The 22,415-nt window shown below is 40.4% G+C and overlaps 1 protein-coding gene across 1 annotated transcript in view; it reads right to left on the minus strand.

The window, feature by feature from the left end:
- Positions 1-18,914, minus strand: part of STAT4 (signal transducer and activator of transcription 4) — a 38,758-nt gene extending 19,844 nt beyond the window's left edge. The window contains exons 1-5 of the mRNA XM_005145574.3: positions 18,783-18,914; positions 17,134-17,278; positions 4,598-4,696; positions 3,733-3,825; positions 1,793-1,871 (exon numbers count right to left, since the gene is read on the minus strand). Of these exons, the coding sequence (XP_005145631.1) occupies positions 1,793-1,871; positions 3,733-3,825; positions 4,598-4,696; positions 17,134-17,278; positions 18,783-18,910 (544 nt within the window). The 5' untranslated portion in view covers positions 18,911-18,914. The remainder of the gene's footprint in view (positions 1-1,792; positions 1,872-3,732; positions 3,826-4,597; positions 4,697-17,133; positions 17,279-18,782) is intronic.
- Between the last annotated feature and the right edge of the window lie 3,501 nt (positions 18,915-22,415).

Genomic DNA, 22,415 nt, shown 5'->3' on the forward strand with positions numbered 1-22,415 from the left:
TGAAATGGAGATAGTGTTAATCACCGTGGGGATTTCAGCAGCTGGGAGTACTGATCTCACTGGGTATTTCCCTCTCTCTTTCCCTTCTCTGGATCATGCACTAGTTTCAAGCTTCCCCAAGATTGCCCCATGCTCTTCATATACAGGTCTTCCCCCGCCCTCACCTTCCCCCACCTTTTGCTGCTCCGCATCTTTCATGCCACCTTCAAAAGAGAAATGGGTGCCAACTGTGCCTCTGCTAAGCTCTGGACTGACATCGTCCTATTATGTTAGGGTAGATGCTTCAATAGAAGCAGACAAGTAAGTGATTGTCAGCTCAGGCACAGCAATTGCTCACCCGTATTGTAAGGTACTACAAGCTGGCTGTGCTGGTGTAGAGCATTTGTTGACACAGTGAAATTTTAAGCCCTGAAAGTCATTTATGTAAGCATGTTTCATTTTGAAAGTGGGACAGGCTTCACTTATCTGTGGCCAATAATTATCATTGGCCTGATGATTAACAACTCATTAAATCATATCAGCTTGTTCTCTTCTGATTATCTGGCCACATCAGGCCTTAATCATGAAGGACTGACACGTTTAAGAACTCAGACATTTCAAGCCCAATATTTTTACATGGTAAAAGGGAGATAATATGAAGATATCTGAGCAGACACAGGTGGACCTCAGTTTCTTTTCTGAAAGAGATCATGCAAGGACTGTGGCCATATGCAGATCTCAACCATCACAGACTGATCAAACATGCATTGAGTGCTTACCAGCAGGTTATCACCGCTGTAGTCAAAAAAAAAAAAGAATAGAAACCCAAGTTAGAGGCTAAAACTAGCCTTTAGAGGCTAAAAAAAATCAGTTTTGCACAACTCTACTAGGAAAAGAAGAGGCTTTTCTGCATCCAAGGAAGTGCCTTATCAAAAGTGAGGAAAATGGAAAAGTTCTTTAAATTAAAGAAAGTACTACTGTTCATGCCATTATGCATCTTATCTATGGAAAATATTTATACTGATTTGACAAGATCTTCTTTACCTTGTTAACCCAAAAAATTATTATGTTCCAAGGCTTTCTAAACAACAAAACCTCCATTTTTATGTTTACATACGTTATCTGAGTAACTGTGCTGGTTTTGGCTGGGGTAGTGTTAATTTTCTTTGTAGTAGCTAGAATGAGGCTGTGTTTTGGGTTTGTGCTGGAAGCAGTGTTGATAACACAGAGATGTTTTAGTTGTTGTTGAGCAGAGCTTACTGAGTCAAGGCATTTTCTGCTCCTCGTCCCACCACAGCAGCAAGCAGGATGGGGGCACAAGGAGCTGGGAGGGGACACAGGCAGCACGCCTGACCCCAATGACCAAAGGGATGTTCCAGACCATATGAGGTCATGCACAGCCTATAGAGAAGGAAGGGGGTGATGTTCGGACTGATGGCATTTGTCTTCCCAAGTAACCATTACACATGATGGAGCCCTGTTTGCCTGGGGATGGCTGAACACCTTCCTGACCACAGGAAGTGGGGTATGAACTCCTTGTTCTGCTTTGCTTGTGAGCATGTCTCTTGTTTCACATATTAAAGTGTCTTTACCTCAACCCATGAGTTTTCTCACTTTTACTCTTCTAATTCTCTTCCCCATACTAAAGGGTGGGGAAGTGGGGAGGTGGGAGGAGCGAATAAGTTGCTGTGTGGTGCTTACTTGCTGGCTGTTGATAAACCACAATACTAATACACAAAAACTCCCTGATACTGGGGTCTAGCTGCAGAATCAGCCGTTTAATAGACAATCTAAAAGTTACAAAACCTCTTACCTAAGCTTTGTATTGTTTTATACCTGAAGTCAAACTCCTCTTGCAAGTCTTCCAAGTATTTGACATCTTGATCAGTCATCTTTCCCAGGGAAAAGAAAGTAAAGTTATTTGGGTTTTCACAGTAACATAAAAAGGAATTTGTTCAGTGATGGGCAAATGCATATGTAGTATTTTTCCTTTCCTACCATTTGACAAACCCTAATTAGTTCTGGGAACTCTCATTTACTATCTTGTAAACTTTTAAAAAGCTTGGATTATAAATGCACATTTATAAGTACAGATTCATTTTGCTTGTTCAGAAAGCCAACTATTATTCTCTTGCCCTCAAACAGTAGTTGATAGAGCTTAACCACTTGTTTACTAGTTCAGTGGCACAGTGAAAGTAGGAATGACTCCATTTAGCCTGAGCTAAATTAGAGTTATTATGCCAATAACGTAACACTCATCTTAGAGCTTTAAAATGAGTCAAATGGATTATTTTTCATTGACTTCAATGGAACTGGAATGGGGTGTGCAAAGCCAAGTAAGATGGAGCCAGAGACAGCAGCAGAGCTCAGAGACTTCATTTAGAGAATTACTTAGGAATTTGGGTGAAGAACTGAAACATTTTTGCTGCTTTGACTTTTTGTAAGGGTTTGTTTTCATATGTGCTGCAAACAGTTTAGGAGGTGTTTTCTAGTAACCGAACAATGATAATTCAAGAAAAGACACATCAAAACAAGAAAAACTGTATGCAATCATCTGTTTTACTTCGAAGGTCTTTTCTATGCTGTTTATAGGAACCTTGCTTCTGCCAACAACTCATAAAAACCCCACTTTTTAGTTCCCTGAGATGTGCAAGTGCCTGTCAAAATATAAACACTTGTTTGCTAAATTAGGACACACAGAATTAAGCCATTTTTGTTTCCTCTTTATTTTGGATACTAAACTTTCAAATTATATGTGTAAAGTATGAAATTCTATACACCAAGAACTGGCTGATTTCTGTGTTCAACTTAATTACCTACTAAAAAAACCTCATTTTCACTGGTCTTCAGGGCAGGCTGCCCATCCCCACACAGGCAGAAGGAGCAGCATGGTAGCCTGCTGTGTTGCAGCCTTGCTTTTGCCCTGCAATTCTTTTACCTTAATACATATACAGAGATCTAGTATCACGTTCTTCTAAAACTAGCTTTATCCTTATAAGGGTTCAATTTATCTGACATTTCTTCCTCATGGAGGTGGGACACTGATGAGAAAATGCTACTAGGACCTCTTTCTGCTATACAAGTAGGGCTCTCGAATGGTATAGACACAGGCATGTCAAATGTAACTTCTACATGAAGACTGCAGAGCTGAAAGTGGGGCTGTAGCAGTAAAGAGACTGTAGGTAATATGAATCCTTACCGTGCCTTGAACTGAACAGGCATGTATTCTATGACTGAGCTTTCAAGGTCATCTCTGTGGGACACTGCTACAGGTTTGGCTCAGCCCAGCTCTGCCCTGCAATGGTATGGGAAACTCCTGGAGAACTGTTAACCATCAGCTCCCAGTGTTCTCCCCTCATGTCTCCTAAACACGTAATTATGTCACATAGCCTTTACAAAGTCCTTGGTATGTGACTCAGAGGTCACAAAGGCTAGCTAGTGCTAGCAAAGAGGTGAAGTTGCAGAAATACATTTACTGAACCTCATGTCTTTTTAGAGACAGTAGGTAAGTTCTTATTGCACTCAGTGGTCTGCCTGAAACTCACATAGTGGGATAGCTTTAAAAGAGGTTGGATCCAGAGCAGCTGTAAAAACCTGAGGATCCAGGTATGTCCTGAGTATGTCTGGGCTGAGGTCCTCAGAATAACTGAAAATGGTTGGGCAAAAGCATTTGAGCTACCCAGTTTACAGGTAGTTCAAGTACGTCTGTGGAAAGCATGGCTCTGTAAGCAGCAAACAGGACAAATATAATACCTGAGCACTGTTCTTGATGGCTGAAACTTTGTGTTCTACATTTCTTTGTCGTTCTGAAACCACAGAGTTCTGCAGAGATTTTTCCAGTGGCCCCTGGAAGACATTGAACCAGATAATGGGTGGATGAGTAATACCAACGAGTGACAGTAACTGTACAACAAATCCTAGCATAGACAGGGAATTCAGAAGCCAGCCTTCAACCAGCTGGAGACTGATGTAAAGAGGCAAATCTGTTTAGTTCTACAGATCTGAAGAACATGCTGCTTTAACTTTGAAATCCAAATGGTGAAAGGGTGTGGGTATACTGGAAACATTAAGTATTTAGTCAATTAAAGAAACTGAAACACATATTATTAGATTTCTTAAAAAGACCTGATACTCATACATCCACAGGTTATCAAAAAGAATACATATGACTAAAAAATTCAATCTGTTTTTCAATCATGTAACAATTTCCCCAGATGGTTTTATGTTATTTGAAGAAAAAAACTTTATATAAGTGTTATATAAAACCTATCAATGCCTTTGCAACATCAGACGGAATGTCTTTTACATTGCATAATTAATATGAACTGATGCACTGCATCATTTAAAATATACACATCTGTTTTGTGAGGAATAATCTCTTTAAAGCCCTTCCCACAGATTAGACTCTTTGAAGATTAGCTGTGACATAGAATTCCCTTATACAGCAATGCTTGCAGCAGTAGAGCCACTAATGAAGTACAAATATGAGTTTAAAGTGCAACCTTTGGCAACCCCTAGCACACACAAATCACTCTAGTGAATTGAAAGGACAGGATTTGGTCCTAAAAGCATGTGAATAGATTAACATGGAGCAGATTAGTGAAATGTAATTCATTACCTGTACTGGCATGCTAGCTGCAGCCAATATTCTTCTTTCTTCTCTTAAACAGTTCGAGATGATCACTGCTATATGCATGGGATTACCATGATATTTGCCCTGCAAACACAAGTAAATGCAACTTTTTGAAATTTGGAATTCAAGGTGTCACTCTGGAAATCACAATGTGCTTCAGTGTCTATGAACTACGGTTTGGTTCGGATGGAAAAGGCTCTCCTACTGTTCTCGACCTTTGTTAGTGCTGGTTCAGCCTTGCAGTGCAGCACTAGTTAGTGCTGTTGCCATAAAACACTTAATAATGTTCTACAGTGATTACAAAGATACAACTCCAATGTACATCATCTGAAGATCAAATTGCTGCACTGCTAACACAGCTGTTTTGAAAGGGCTTTCCTATCAGCCTATTCTGTGTACGATTTTATCGTGTCTTCCATTGTCAATAGGATGCTGCTGTTGGCATGTAGCACTTCTGCCAACACAAAAAGGTGAGCATATCAATATGGTAATGATGCAAGCAGAAAAGCTTCCTCAGCATAAAGCAGAAGACTTCAATGTTAATGTCTATGAACAATTTAGCCTGAGAACCAAGAAAGGTCTATATTTTTGCACCACTGTAAAATAAGGTGTAGAATTGCTGATGCACTGACTGTGCACAATTTGAACTGGTACTGAACTGATTGTGCTGTATTTATCAAATTGGAATGATTGAGGACTCTCAAGCAGGTTCTTGCGTGGTGATGTATTCTTATAGCATTTCTCAATATACTTCATGCCTTTTGTTTAGTATTCACATATTAATTCAGATGCCCTTTATTCACTCCTCATACAGTTTTTAGCCATTCATTGAATTAATCTTTTCTGGTTTTGGACTTATCTTCTTCTCTTTCTGATTAGTTTTTATTCTCATCATATTTTGCTTGCACTCAGAACCTGATTTATTTTTGCTTTCTCTAAATGTGACAAAATAAGTTTGCACCTACTTATATTGATGCTATATTTTCCTTTGGTATCTCACACCAATTGTTGCATTAGAAACAAGCGTATGAACACATCTGATTGATAGAAATGTGAACACTGTTTCTATATGCCAACTACAATGATGACAGTGAACATAAATTTCTAACACTTTTTACTAGACAAACAGAACTGAATCTTTTCCTGGATGCTTTTGTATGATATCTAAATAATCTGAAAGGCTTTTTCATAATATGTTTTGACTTCAATTATAAGGCAAAGATATTAAAAATGGTCATTTTAATCATGGAGACTTGGTTTGAGCTGCATAATGTTAAATACTGCATTGTTGGTTATACCATGGCTCCAGGTAGAGACTAAGGTGAAAGCCATAGGACTTTTAAAACTAAATAGTGTGCGAAATGTTCACTTGTAAAGAAGCTTTGACTGCTGTGGAATTGTTGGCAATGAAACTTAGCTTTTTAATGTTTTCTGAAGTTTTCTCAAGACAAAGTACATGCCCCACAGTGCCAACCACAGCTGTGCCTCCTTTGATCTCATTAAAAGCCATTCAGGGTGGTGTTTCACTCCACCAATCGTCTGTTTCAGTTACCCTGAGGACAGCAGTGATGGGCTAGACTGTGATTTTAGGAGTTCTCTGGCAAAAAGAAGTGGTGAGTAATAAATACTACACCAAGACAGGCAGTCTCAGATGAAACACTAAGCATGCCCTTGCTGGGCAGTGAGGGGGGACTTTAACATTAAGGATACACTGCTGATTTCCATGTCGGACAAAGATTTGCCATTGCTCGTTGCTCATTTCTCCCTGCCAGCTTCCTGGCTATAGGGGTAGTAATTATGTTCCCACTGCACACTCCCTTCAGCACAACTGAACTTCAGGTCCAGGAATATATCCATAGCCTGCTTTATTTATGTCAGGATATAATTTTGGGAAGGGAAGACAGGAACGTGGGAGATGGATGTGTTTTTCCTGCAGTAGATTAAGAGCAGAGTGGAGTTTCATTTAGAAGTAAGGTAAACGTAGGGTCCAACAGCAACAGCCAGAGAAAAGTAGCTGCTGCAAAGAATGGTTATGCTCCTGGCTGTGCGGTGCCAGCCCTTGTTTCGTGCCAGTCTGGTGCCTGTTTGGTTCCTTAGCAAGCCAACCCATATTGCTAACTGGGATGGAAACCTCTTGTGCTCTTTTGCTGAACGGGTTTTCTGCTCCTCAGTGAGCAAAGGATGAGGTGGTTGTCAAGGACTAGCACATGTGGAGTCTGCAGAGGTTTGCTGGGAGAGGGGAAAACAGGCCTGCCTTGTTTCTGCAGTCAGTTGTATCGCTAAGCCTGTCTCAACTGTACCTTAAAGAGGGGAAAAAGTCACCTTTTTAATGAAGCTTGGGATGAAAGCTGTGGTGAGACATCTGGTGTAAATCCATGGATGTGCATATTAATTCTTCAGTTAATGTCTGTTCATTTCTCCTTGTTTGCTGGTAAAACAGGGTCTCACCTTCCACACAGATGGCTATTATATGAGGACTATACCTCACACTGGTACCTGTAGGCTATCTGAAGCTACAAAGCTTGAGAAGTGTTAAGTCCTGGCTTACCACTGCCCAACAGAATTCAAGCCCTCAAAGGACTGATGGCTGCCTTTTGTTTTTACCCTGTGACAAAAAGGAGTCAAACCAAAGCTATTTACCAAAGTCAAGAGAAATACAAATTCTCTCTTGGAGCTGGAAAATGTGTTTATGTGGAAAAGGCACTTAAATAAAATCTTCTAACAGTGGGATGTTTTAAAATCCCCCACAAAACATGCCAGGTATGAGGGACTTTCCTAGCATTTCTAGATACTGTTCATATGCAAAAACTCTCTCTTTTTCTTTTTGTTTCACTAAGAGAAAACCATCTGAACCCAGAGATTAAGTGAATATTCCCTTGTTTTTTTCCTATTTCTCCTCTAGCTTGTAAAGCTCTAATAACAAGTTGTGCCCATAGTGATTCCCATACTTGTGCCTGTCCAGTGCTTGTTCAGCATGATTCAGTTTGAGCAGATACCAATCAGGTCAACAGAGAACTGCCACCTGCTCTCCTGAAGCAGAAGTCTCTCAGACTGGAATAATGGTGGATCTTATCAATAGCTTCATTTGCAGTAATCTAGCAGTTGAATTGCAACTCCATAATAAAAAATGATAAATAATAAATTGTAACATTAAATATCTCAATAATTGTAACTTATTTAATAACAATAATTACTAAAAGTCATAATAACCGATGTTTTAGACTGTCAAAAGAATAATACTGAATATCTTCCCCCATGTTTTATACTTCTCAAAGGTAATTACACTTCAGAACATGCCACTTCGTATTCCTTTATCTACCTTCTGCCAACTGCTGTTCTTCTGCATTTTCATTTTGTCTTTGATGGAGGGCAGAATTTGTTCAAGATGACCTTCAATTCTGAATTACTAATTGAAAATTATTTCCTATCATTGAAAGAGAGTATAATTTGGAATATAAAGGAAATTTAACAATAAAAATCTTGGGATGAAGGAATCCTAACTTAATGTGACATGAGTATTGACAGGAAAGGAGGGAAGGGTGAGAATTCTGTAGTTATGCAACATTGTATTAATAAGTTTACATATTTAGGCAGAAAACTTATAACTGTTTTGATAAACACCAATAAAGAGAAATTGAGGATTCAATTTTCATCTGAGGTTTCAATGGGAAACATCAGTCTTATCTGCTAACAAACATTACTGTAATTCTGTGGTTCTTAGAAAATTTCTTTTTCCTCCCTTCAGTTTTGATGAGGTCTTTCATACCACAGTTCACAACAAACAACGATGCTTCTTCTCAGTAACTGGCAGCATGATGCTGAATTCAAGCAACCGGGGAGGTTAAACTTTCATTCTGAACAGAGGAAGATTTTCTCTGAATGCTGATGACATTTCCTTGGGAGAACACCTCCCTGTCACCGTGCAACATGCACTCTCTCTACCCCAGAGACACCTGCTGCGGTAGTATCTTACTACATCGTGAAGAACGACAAAGAGGCATTCCTGCAAAAAACAACGTATACATTGTAATGTGCCCAGTTTAGACCCTTGAGCCAAATTTTAAAGCAGCTTGAACTATTTGGAATATGTGAAGATGCTTTAATGTAGAAGTATGTGCTGTTCAACCTTTAGAAAGTCAGTCAGGGGTTTACCTGATTATCCCGTTTTTCAAGATGACCTAAAAAGAACTTGAGTAGGTTTTAGTGCTTTGTAATTCTGAAAAAGCTCTTCAGAATTTGTTTATTTTCCCCTGATTTCCTCTTTATTCGCTTCCCCCCCCCTTTTTTTTTTAAGCTGTGAAAAACATCAGCTGTATTTTTTTTCCTCGTTTCTGCTATAAAACCCTTGCTTGAGCCTTTTAATTGTATACAGCAAGAGCTTTATCTGGAGGCATGGAATTGTTAACTGGTATGACTGTTGTATTTTTGTTGAAGTTGAACAAGTATTTAAAGCAGCTGGTAGAAGGGAGATGGGGCAGAGAGAGATAGGAAACAGGATTACAAAGTCAAGCAAAACTACATTTCCATCCCTGTTGCTCAGCTGTAACATGCTTATTATTTTACTAAGTCTGATACTCTGCAACTTTCTAGATAAGCAGATATTTCATCTTTCATGTAATGAAAAAAAAGGGGGGGAAAGATAAAAAAACCCTTTTATCTATTATTTTATTTTTGAAAGAAAAAAGACTGCTATAGTTGGGTATCTCAAAGAAAAGTGTGGGTGATAGACATAACTATCCTCCATCCACACTTATTTCTCATATTCACCATCAAATGTGACAAACATTTTGCCTTGATTTGTTTTCTACCTTTGCCTATGCATTCAGGCAGAAAGTCCAGTGAAGACAGTACTAGAATACAAAGAGTCTGTCCTTGTGTTACCCTGATATAGGTAAAGTGCTTGGGAGTTTTTTGAAATCCTGTATTCAAACAGGATTAAATACTAAAAAATCTTTATTAAGAGATTTAATTAAGATTTATTAAGAGTAATACTCTAAAAATCTTTTTCTACTAGGAAGATGGCTCTGTTTTATGTAGGTCTTTAAGAGGAAGTACCTGAGACACTATCTGTTTAGACTGCTCTTGTTGACTTTTATTTTTAGATTTCCCCTTCCTCCTCTCGAAATACGTGAGAGAACTTAAAGGCATTAAACCTCATTGTTTTAGACAACTCTTGTGATGTGTGGGAAGTCCTAACACATGGGTCTGTAGTGTTGTACTTTTGCTTTTTTGGTATCGTATAATGTGTAATTTCCAAAAGTTCAACCCTTTAGGGCATGTGAAACCAAATTGCAATAGGCAAAGCTATAAAAGCACAGTGAATGAGCTGTGAAGACACAGATATTTCTCTCAGCTCCCAGTTTGCCCCCAAATTCTACTGCTGAGTCCCTCCCAGAAGAAACTAAACCCGGTCAGGGCACAGTCTATAGAAACAGCAGATTTCCAAGCATAGGGTGAGACACAGCTATAGAAAATATATGCCTATAGGTCTCATCATCAGATAGATCTGCGCTGCCAGGGGGTATGAATAATGCAGTGATGCTTCTTATTTAAATGAGATTTGTTTCAGAATAAATACAAGTAGAATGTTTCCTATGAAAAAGCATAAAACAGCAGAAGAGACAGAGGACTGATTTCCCCCTCTCACTCCATCTTCTGGACGCAAAGAGCTGGGTATTATTAACTGACCTCTTGGGCAGATATTTGACTGCAACTGGGTCCTTAATACTCCACAATAAACAAAGCCCACAAGAGGTTGTTTAATTTGTCTGCTTGTGTTTTTACTTCTGTTTCAAAGTTAACACTTATTTGTTCTACAAAACCAAACTGAAATATTTATAAAGTGTTAGAACTGTGTTCTTTACATAATAACTAGGAATTCAAAAATACATTACTTTTAAGAAGTAACCTTTTTTTGGTCTTGTAGCAGTAATTTTTACAAATCCTTACTAGCTGATGTGCACTTTCCAGCCCATGATGGCAAACAGCAGGCAGCTGTTTTAGCACAGACTTCTGTGTGGAGTTTCCCATTCATAGGCCAGAATCTTTTGTAATCAGTTTTAATGGTTGAACTGGAAAACTCACTGGGGGCAAGAAGCTAATACTAACTCAATCTGAATTGAATTAGATAACTGGTTCAAAGCACATTTCCTACTAGAAGCTGTTGCTTTGTTATCTGGCAGGTTACCTGAGCACCAAGTACGTGTAAATAACATTCTGAAATGGATCTCCTGTGGTGTATTAGAAACTTTCTCTGTTTTGTTCCATTCTCACCCTGTTGTAAGCTTTAACAGGAAACTGCAACTTTAACATTAATGGCTATGTTTCCATTTTTTGGAACTGCTTCTCAGCACAGTGCTTATCAGAATTGTTTGTTAAAGTGCTGACTGGAATGTCCTGTTTCAGATCTAATGCTATTTTGTCCTTTTTCTCTGATATACTTAAACATTAGGATCCCTCATGCATGTACCTTTCCAGTACAGTGACTTGTGTAAACAGTCACCTGAACTAAAAGCCTTTATATGTTTGTTTTAGATCTATCTGGAGAAGCACAAAGATGGTCTATTCTCATTTCAGATGGAAACAAGCTGGGGAGTATAACTGGGAACCTGAAACAGAAACAGGAACACCTAGTGTGTTAATGTTTTAAACAGCATTGTGTAAAGTAAGGTGCTATTTGTTTGTACTACTTTGAAACAGGGTAAATTTTATCTAGAATTAAGTGCCATAATGTTAATATATGTTTATTTAAGATAACAGAAGATACTTTCAGATGCTCTTCAGGATCTTTCCTTAAAAAAGTTAGGGCTGTACAGGAGAAAGAAATACGACTAAAGTATTATTTCCTAACTTTATAGTGTAAATATAGTGCTTCCAAAAGCCTGTTATGGTATAACTGGTGATGTGAATTGGCAAATTCGGTTATTCTGCCTCAACTCTCCCTTTGTAAGCACACCCCAAGGTACTAATGGTATCATTCAGACCTGCTTGCTCAGGCAGAATCCCTCTTGCCCTTCCTCCCCTCATCCTAGGCTCTAGCAGGGCTGTGAGTGAGTAAAGTTCACCGATACCTGAGAATCTGCTGTGAGTATTAAATGAATATACATCATTTACAGCAAATTGTTCCCCAGAGCCCACAGTATACTCATTAACTCAGGCTTCAACAGTAAATGAACAGAGCAGCCCTTCTTATTATTCCTGAAATCTGGTATTTCACTTTTATAAAAGAAGATTTATGTAATCAGATTTTCCCCTGAATACCGTAAACAGTGATGTGACACAGATGCATGTTGCCATTAATGAGAAGGGATTGCTTTCAGAAGCTGTCTTGAGGCCAGAGTATAAATGACAGCTTTGATTATGAGTAGGATGATTCTGGGAATTCCTGCTTTTTCCTGCTGTCATTGCCATGCACCCATCGGGGTGTGCAGAACAGCCCATGGCTCTTCAGCTCCTGGGAGCTCACCTGGGTCCTTACACAGGACAGGCTGCTTCCCACAGAGCTGCATCTTCTCTAGCAGGCACCTGCTGTGTGCTCCCAGTTTCCAGCTTGGTGTGTGAAGTGGGGACAACATCCTTGAGATTAACATCCTGTATTATACAGAGACTGACAGGCAATCGCCCACTAGCACTGCTCCTAAGTGGAGGGGTGGAACACTGGGGTCTGGTGACCATTTCTGATTCCCGGGCTACTCCAAACCTCCCCTGGTGCACTGCAGCCCAGCTGCAATCCCCTAACCAAAGATCTTGGCACGTCACTCAGGAAGATGGACAGTGCCCATCCTACATGTATGCCTCTATGTCATGGGTTGTCCCTCAGTGCCAAATCTATTCCTGTATTGCACAGGGGCTTACATCAGGGACAGGTTACCTGTCATTTAAAAGCATTTCTTCTGAAAACTAAGCTGTTAACTGTTCATGGGCTAAGGTTGTGCAGACTGTTGCAGCTGCAGTTTGGCTCCTAAAAGTGGTAGGCAGCTCATACAAGCTTAACATTTGCCCTTCACGTTTTGTTGTCATGGCAGCAGCACAAACCATTGCCTTGCACAGCACTAAGCTGCTTTGCTTTTCTCCATCTAGGTTTTAAGCAGGAGAAAGAACCACAGACATAATTTCCCCCCCCCCCCTTTCCGCACTGCCTCCAAACGTGTTCTCTCATCATCCCTTTCCAGAACCAGTGCTGGGGGAGAGGCAGGAGTTCTGTAGGAAGATGGACAGAAAATTTAACCTTAGCAAGTGACTGTGCTATTCTGTTTCTCACTGAAGAGCACAGCAACAAAAGGCTGCTTGCTATAAAAATGAATCCAGTCTACTAACTAAAGAAGGAATAGTAATGTAAGAAGTAAATATTAAGGATTTTAACCTAAAATGCTGGCCCTGATTTTAACAGAATGTGTGCATTTATACCAGGTTAGCGTCAAGAAGCGATGTTTCAATGAAAGCAAGACATAGAGAGGCAAGTTACTGAGAGCTAACAGCAACCTCAGCTGCTCAGCTAAGTTCCTCAGCACTGTTTTCAAGTTCTTGTAACCCTGTCAAATCACATGTCTACTGGTCAGTGCTTCCTTTTGCTTCAAGATAATGTTGGAATGTCAGCAGCCTGAGCAGAAATGCCATGTTCCATAGTTATTCTCTAATGGTGAGAGAATAGGAATGGTCCCTGTGGTCTAAAAGCAAGGATGCCAGGCAGAGTAGTCTTCCTGCTAAGACATCTACTCTTTGCCCTTCAGAACACCTAAAATTGCCCAAAGCTGTATTGCAAGTAGGAGCAAGCAAGTTCTCACTTCTTCCGTTGCTTCCATCATTATTCTCATGGAGCAACTAAGATGTTTATGTAAGGATGCTTCAGGTGAAGTTCAGAACAGAATGTTTTCTCCATTTTATAACAGAAATTAATCCCAAAGAGGTCTTTCAAATGGGGTGTCCTTGGCTGTGGTGCTGGTAACTTATGGGCATAATTCTCTAGATTCAATAACAGCATCAGGAATGTTGTTTTTAATGAGTCCTTTGTTGTCTAGAAAACAGCTACATAAGCCATTTATAAAGTGTGCATTGCTTCCTCTTATAAGGCTGCTCTGAATAATCTAGCTATATTTCTAATGAAACATTAGTCTCTCACTTTGCCTTTTGTAAAGAACTACAAATTGTGTCTGAATGGCTTTTGTGTGTTCTCCAATTTTAATTACTGTCTTATTGCTATTGTCATAGTATTTGATAACCTATACCAGAGCTCACCATGCTGCTCTGCCATAGCGATAAACACCAGTTTCCAGCATTATCTAGTTTGACAAGTATTACTCAATATGGTAACACAATTGGGCTCAAAATAATGAGCAAATATTGCACTCAGGTCACGTATTGAGGTGAAGCAGCTCTGTGTGTGTGTGTGTGTGTGCATGCCGTACATGTGTCTGTATGTCTGTGTATGTGGTATGGAGGGGAAGGAAGGGGAGTGAACTGTGAAATTTCAAAGAAGTGCTTGCGCTAGAGAGCAGAGATGAAGGTGGGCTCGTGGTAACTCACCTTCGGAGAACACCAAACCAATGCTGTTTGCAGAGTCACCAGAAAGGAAAAGGTGTTCACAAATGCAGCTTGCTTCCCTTCTTAGGAACTTCGTCTTCCCTCCATCCAAGACAGTGAAATACCTCACTAGTTTTACAGCGTACCCTTCCAGTCTCCCTTTCTCTAGATGGCATGTTGGGATGAAAGGGACCATGGCACTGTACTGTGTGCATCAGTCACCTTTTACTGATGTGGTCTCATGAAACAATCACAAACTAGCTCAGATTGCAAGAGTTGGGTCTGCAAGTGCTTCCAGCTGTGGGAAGGAGCTAATGCCCAGTTCCAAATTTCCATTTCCAGCATTAAAATACAATCAGTGATGCATTTAAAAAAAATATATATATATATAATTTGCATACTCAAATTTGAGGACATTACAGCAGATCCTGTCTATTAGGTCATGTACAGTTCATACATACTCCATTAATAAAACTTGATGGTTAATAACAAGAATAGGATGTCAGCTGATTACAACCACTATAGCATTTTTGTAATTTTAACAGCTGAAGCTCAGGAGACTTCTTGTGCAACTCTGTAGAACACACAGCCCATACTTCAGCTGAAAATGCATTTATCATCTATGTTCTACAAATTAGAAGTCATAACATAATATGTTACACAAAAATCCAAAATACCTGTGTCACAGATGTCTTAAGACAAAGTTTAAATGATTTGTCTTATCCAAAATAACAGTAAAAAAACCCCAATCTGGCCCTATTCCAGTTTATAGAAATTATTTGGCAATAAGAGCAGACTGTGGGTGATAGCGTGAAAGGTCATAGGAGGTCTAATAGTGAAAGTGCTGTTCAGTATCTGGTGGTTCGCACCTGTATTTTGAAACTGAAGGATTAGCTTTTTATCCAAACACAGGTTATCTGCTGTCTTGATCTAATGGAAAAAGGCCAACATTATTAGCGATGGAGAGAGCTGTTGTGTTATTTTGCTCTCAAGACTGAGATCCTTTTTAATAAGTGGTATAATTCCAGCATAACACATCCTCTCAGGAAGTTCATCATGCTTTAGACTGCAAAGCTACAGACCTGTGCAACCCAAGGGAGCAGGGAGACCTTGGTGCTTGAGAAAGCTTGCTAAGTCAGGGCTTTGCAGTGCTACAGGGTGATAGAACACATTGGTGCACACTGCAATTTGTGTGGCATTTCTTTCCAGAGCCAGCAATCAAGTGAAATTATGGGTTAGGACACCCCATGTAGACTTTTTCTGTTGCTTAATCTAGAGAAGGAAAAGACTAGGTCTGTTGTATACTATAGCTGTACAGTTGTGATGGAGACACCTCAGTATTTTGCTAACTTCTGTACTCAGATCCTTGCCACCTGAGTAACCACTTAATCAGAAATCACTTAAAACTCCCCTTCTTTTGTTTTTCTGGAATGAGCCTGCTTTGCTTCACGCTCTTGGGGAAGCAGGTCACAATACAACTTTCCAAACATGCCAGGACTTAAGGGAAGTGGTTTTTATTCTGTCCATTTTCACTCTGCCTATTATGTAAACCTGGCCATGTGTGCCCAAGGCCTGATTACTTCCATTGGTATGCCCAATTTCACAGGGCATGCAGAGCTGCCACTTCAAGCTTTAGTAAAAGTTTTAGGACAAAATAAATGAAAAGGAGAAGGAAGAGTGAGAAAGCTTAATTTTGTAGAGCCTTTATGTAAATATATACCAGTCCTTTTGCTGGTGCACATTGTGGTGGTATAATCATAAATGCACAATGTTTTAAGCCAGGAATACACCAATGCAATTCAGTGACCTGAAACACTCTTTCTATGTGTATGCTGCTGTGGGACGATACCTCTACTAAGGTGATACAGCTCTCTCTTGGCCCTACTGTGGTAAAGTGTGCCAAGACCATGCCAGAAATAACAGGATTAACCTTTTAAGCAGTTAGCTCCAGAAGCAGTTAAGTAAATCTGGCGTCATGGCAGGGGGGTTGGAACTAGATGATCTTGAGGTCCTTTCCAATCCTAACTATTCTATGATTCTATGGGTAGTGCTGCTGCAAAAACCAGAAAAGAAACAAAAGCAACTTTAGTTTTAAGTTTCATGAGACTGCTTGCATAACACTGGAAGAAAAAGTGATAGCAATGGAAATACTGTCACATTTTTAAGAGACCTCCATTAGGGATAGAGAATAGAAAGACACAGAGCCATAAAGAAAACAAAACAACTGGTAAGGTTATACTAAGATTTTCCAGACCAGTATATATATCTCTCTCAAATAAAGAAAATATTTTGCAAGCAATATAATTGTCATTTAAGTACTTATGGAAAACACCATCAAAGGAGAGAAAAAAACCCCCAAACTTTCATTAAGCTTAGATGAATATCTGGTTTATGCAGAAGACAGATAGATGTCAGGAAGTAAGTGACTTATGAAGTGGAACTCTGAGAATCCTTGCCTTAGATAAACAATTATTAGAGAAACATTCAGCCAATCAAAATAAATATCATTTTGCAGAAGCCTAACGGAAAATCCTTTAAGCTATTCATAACAAATAATCCCAGCTAAGCATAAAACAGCAAACATGCTAATGATTTACAAGGGTTCCTTTTTCAGGCTGCTGCTGCTTTAAGCCCCAAATATGTGTTTTTATTCCACAGTTAAGTATCTGTGTCTGAAAGGTGGCAACTACATTGGCGATAAACATCAACATCCATAAGCACTGCAGAGTCTCATTGAAACAGACACACACAGAGCTAAGAAGCCACAGCACTTGCAAATGAGCAGCATGCATTAAAATGTGAATTATTGTTCCACAAAGTTAACAGCCAGTGGAATTAGTATTTTGAATTATCTTGTTGAAGGCTTGGTCTTCCCATAGCTGCTGGAAGTCCATAGCAATCAGGACAGCTCTGAGCTGTGCACAGGAACAAACTGTTCGGCAGAGGTTGAGCACTGCCTTTAGAAATCAGTGTGTAATTTGTCATCTGCAGTAACAACCCACCTGCAGCAGCTTCCTGATTCTTTTCAGGTTGTGTATTAAGAGAAGATTCTTCTCCTGCGAAACCCGGTCCAGCTGTTCATCCACTTGTATCAGCAAATTCTGCAACAGGATCGTTGCCATTGCTTCATTGTTGGATGCAGCCTCCCTAAAGAATCAACAATTGAGAACCACGCATGTTTAAAATGTCATCGAGTGTCAATCTATCTGTACAGAAAACTACAGTCTATTCATAAATCTAGGCAGGAATACAAAGGCTTTAAATATATGGTGACTTGCACATAGCTAGAGGTTTGTGAATGATTGACTTTATGATCTTTTTATTTATATTCACGTAGGTATGCAGCTATAAAAACAGGGTGAGGATGTTCTTAGCACAGCCTATGGAGTCAGCCAGAGGGGAGACAAACAGGGTTTTCTAGTCTCTGGTCCAGTGAATATCTAATCATTTTTAGCCTGCTTCTCAGAGGACTTGGGGCTTATGCATGCTGTCCCTCTCCCTCTGCCAGTCACACAGATATCATTTCAAAGTTGACACTGGGCTCGAAGTCCAAAAGATAGTATGTTCTTACAGATTTCATGTAAAACTGGCAGGTTGGTAGAGGGGAGGAATCCAAATTACTGCCTCCACTGAGGAAAATGGCAGTAATAACTTGCTGCAGGAGGAAACAGCCAGATGGCCAGTCAGCAGATATAGGTCTTCACACCAGGCACCAGATGAGCCTTCGCCCAGCCACAATATGTGGGGAAACAGGAAGACTCTGCAGCTACTGGTGAAGGGTGTGTAGGGGACAAAGGACACAAACACAATCAGGCTTTACTGGTTCTGCTGTTTATGGAACATGAAAGGCAATGATGCTAGTGAACTAAATAGAGGAAGATAGACTTTGGACTGCATGGCATCCTTGTCCTTGGGATATTCTCTCTCCTTGCTCCACAAATGGCAGATGTCTGTTTTTGAGATATGCATGCTAAATCTGTCGAAAAGGAGATTTTAATGTTTCCCATGTTTTTACAGCCCCATAAACACTGAGCTATAAACACTAAGGAAAGACTATATTCCTTTCCAGATTTTTCTCCTTTTTTGCAATAGTCCTCCAATAGTCTTGTGGATTTAGCATGAAAAATTAAGATGCCCCTTTCTGGCATGATGAATATAAACTTTGCTTTGACATGTAGTTCAGAATTTTCTCAAGATAACCATCCAATGACTTTGATGCAAATTTGTACATAAATTCATCTTCTAGAGAACAATTCCTGCAAATGGCTGGCTTGTTCTCCAAGATTGTATATCCAGCTTTCAGCAGAGACAAGTGAGGAGTTTTATGCTGTAAAAGGTAAATACATTTCCATTGAAAACTAACTTGAGTTGGTTTTTTTTTTTTCTCTATGAAAGACCTGTAATGCCATTAATTTGCTAGACAATTTTTACTGGATTTTGTTTAGGATTAAGCTCAAATTAAACCTCAGCTCCAGACATTCCTTAAATTTAAACCTTGACAGTTCAATGGGCTAAATCCATTACTAGTGGAATACTATTCTTGGGGTGCAGAGGCCTGCACAGTTCACAAAAGAGCACCCTAAAATCTGGCAGATAATGAAAGAATTAGTCTTGACTGAAATCATATGAGAAAAAATAAACTAAATCCTACCAATCTTGGCTTTCTATCCATTGTGCTAGTAAGTGCCGGATTTCCATAGGGAAGTTATCATCATAGAACTGGTCTACCTGCTCCAAAAACTTTATTTCCAGTTGCTGAACTTGACTCCATTGGGACATACTGCAAAAGAGAAGATAAAACATCTTTGCCATTGAAAGGTGAATATGAATTAATAATCCAAAGTGCATTAATCACTTTCATGGTACTTCTTGTTATATATTTTAATGTTTCTGTTTATTCTGTCTTTCAAAACAGACAGTACTTGAGTAAAGTTACTCAGATAAAGAGAAGAGGGAGAAAAGAGGGAAAAAAACAGAGAGAAAAGGTAGAAAAGAGGGGAAGAAAGAAAGAGAAGAGGGAGTAAGACCATTAAAAGAAGTTCTAGCTCTTACACTTGAATTGGCACCTCTGCCAATTTCCTTCCTTAATGTGAATGTTTTGGGGCACTGTATGATGCTTATAAAACAGGGAGATTTACACAGCATCTCTCACCAAGAGAAAAAGGTTAAGATTGTACTCCTCAAATCCAGATAAAACTATTCTTATGAAAGAGTAATAGAAAACAACAAATTTGCACCCTTTCTGGTGAATTTATATTACTCTATTTTTCCCTGAAGCCATAATAGTTGTAAGTTACTGTGCTGTTCCTCGAGCCCCACAGATTCTGTTTGGACAGTACTGTTTGGTTTCCAATGTAAATGGTTTATCTAGAACATCTTTTCAGTTTGTAATTGCCACAGAATTCTGAGATTTGCTGTTACAGAAAGAAAAATGGGAAATGTAAAGTCATATGAAAACTATAAGAAAAGCAAGAGCAGCATTGTACTAAGTGTAGCATAAATAGCTCAATGACGAGCTCCAAAATTCTACTGGCAAAACTATCCCAAGCAAGTTTGGGCTGTTCCCTGAGATACTGGAGTTAGGAGCTTGGCTTCTCCAGATATTAGCTGGGCTGAATTAATACCTGCTTCTCTCCATGGAGTAAACAGATTGTTTTGGGTAAGCAGGCTCTCCCCATAGACACCTCGGCCTGAATGACACTCTGCTTTGGAGAACATTATCTTTCTGGTACCTGCAATCTAGGGTTGCACCGGGCCACCCATCATTAATCCTACAGGTGAAGACACCATTTTCACTGTGATTTTTTCAATGCAGGAAAGACTAAAGATAGCACATTGCCTGAGGGCAGGCAATCCCAGGCTGTAATTCTAGATGTGGCATGCAGGTAGAAAGTCAGAGCTGAGAACAGCCATCATGGATGAGCAGAGGAGAAGGATGCTCTAAGGCCTGTGCCCTGAGATATCAGTCCTTCAGTGGGTTCTGCCCACCCTGACCACTATACCAGAGATTGTCTTCCCTTTAATTAGGTTGTTTGTGTTAACAAACTACACGGAATCCAGATATGATCTGAAGATTGCACTGCAGTAGGTCAGTATAGAATCATAGAGTAGTTAGGGTTGGAAAGAACCTTGAGATCAACAAGTTCCAACCCCCCTGCCATGGGCAAGGGCATCTCACACTAAACCACGTCACCCAAGTCTCTATCCAAACACATTACATCTGTTTGAACACTTCTCATAGGAATTTTTCTGGAGAAAAAAAAAAAAAAAAGATGAGATTTCATCAAAATTGACATTTTTATGGAAAGCTGACCTTTCCATAAACAGCTTTTCTATTTCCAACTCTGAATCATAGTTTCAGAATGTCAACAGTTTGAAGTAGAGAATACATCATATTTTTCATGCTGTGGTCTTTCATTTTGCATTTCCTTAAGTCAGAAGGGGAAAAAATAAAATAATGAAATACGTCAAGGTGTAACTGTGTCCTGAGCACTTACTCATGCAAAAGTAAAGGTGACAGGTTTTAGTTTCTCCATAACAAAGGCTGGATGGGATAACTCTGTGTGTGGTATGAAGGACACTGTATATAACATCAGTGGGAATATGCCCAGTGACATTTCACCCCTCTTTATTAGCTCCATTGAGAGAGGAAAATATATTGCCTAACATTTACCCTGTTTCTTCACGTTGCTGAAAAGGAGTAGTATATAGGATTGTTTCACTGTCTGCCTTACTATGCTGAGAGTTATAAAGAACCACAGGCCTCATTCCTTGAGGTGCAAGGAACAAGGTCATGGTGCATTAGTAATACTCAGAAATAAAATGAAGATCTGTAAACCTGTTCACTTTTAGTGTGACTTTAATTGCAATTTATAATCATAGAATAATAGAATTTCTGGTGACTGTGATACCCTAAAAAGATAAGTAAAGAAAACTCAATATTATTACCTAAAGAAAAAAAAGGGGAAAAGGCAAGATTTTGTGCAGGCTGCAACCCACTTCAGCCTTCTATGGACCAGCGTGCAGGGATGCTCTCACGCATGGACACGTGGGGACAGTTTGTAAATGGGGGTTTTGTAACGGTGCTGGGTACAGCGCATACCGGCGTACATTTCCCATACACAGCACACAAGGAGTCGCACGAGAAGCTAAAAAAGCCGAGGTAGCTGCTGTTTGCTCTGGATCGCCCCGAAGGCCGCTAGCAGAAGCGGGCGACGTGTAACAGCGGGTAGCAAGCAGCAGGTGATGTCAATAGCGAGAGCTCAGCGGCTGCGCGCCCCGCTTCTGATGTAGCCGAGTGATGGTTTAACTGCAGCCGGATTAGCCCCAGCTAAACGCGACGCGAGCATCGCCCGCGGCACAGAACCGCGAGCAGCCCCGGCCCCGCCGCCCCCCGGTCCCCACTTGCCTGCGCCCGCGGGTCCCGGCCGAGCCCTGCTGCCGCCGGCGGCTGCTGCCTCCTGCCCGCTCCCCGCCCCGCCGCCGCCTTTATGGCAGCGAGCGGCCTTCCTGTGCGTCAGGCGGCGTGCGCTCGAGGGGCCCCCAGCCCGCCCGTGCCCCCGTAGGGTTGTGGGGCGGCGCGGTAAGGCTGGCACCATCAGTTCCTGCGCTGGGGAGCTCCGGTTCAAAGGCAAAAGGGCTTGGTGAGAACGGCGTGTGCCGTGGCTTCCTGCAGCATCCTTCCTTTCAGGCAGTACGTCGGATGCAGGAGCTTCTCTCCGAGGTCTGGTCCTTGCCCCGAGTTAATGATCCGACATCGAACCTGTAAATAACATTCTTACAGCGAGGGTTATGGCAGTAAAGACAAGCTCCAAGCGTTTTTTTCCCTAAAGAAGTATATTATTGTAAAGAGGATTTCTGTAACAGCAGGTACAATTCTGCTAAAACCAAACTGAGTGGAAAATGCTAAATTATGACCATTGAAAATCTGTCTTCCTTCGGCATAGAGCCTGAATGGTAGGACTGTAGCTCTGGTGTGATGCAAAGCAGCTGCAGTCTGCCTTAAGAAGGATCCTTTAGACTGACTATTGTTTTACTTATCATATTTTGTCTCACCAGAAACCCCAGTCACGGGCAAGGCTTTTGTGTGCCAGGCTGTGAAAACCTGGAGTAAGAGGCATTCTCAGAGAACCTGCCAGGGAGCCGACCGAGTGCTACCACACTGTGTGTGTGCTGGGAGGAGAGAGATACCTGGTTCAAGTGACAAGCCAGGTGCTGGAGATGCAGTCAAGAGGAAGGTGCATGTCCCTACTGAGGGGTAATTATATTTTTCAGTTAGAGCAGA

The sequence above is a fragment of the Melopsittacus undulatus genome, chromosome 8, assembly GCF_012275295.1.
Source record: "Melopsittacus undulatus isolate bMelUnd1 chromosome 8, bMelUnd1.mat.Z, whole genome shotgun sequence".
Lineage (NCBI taxonomy): Eukaryota > Metazoa > Chordata > Aves > Psittaciformes > Psittaculidae > Melopsittacus > Melopsittacus undulatus.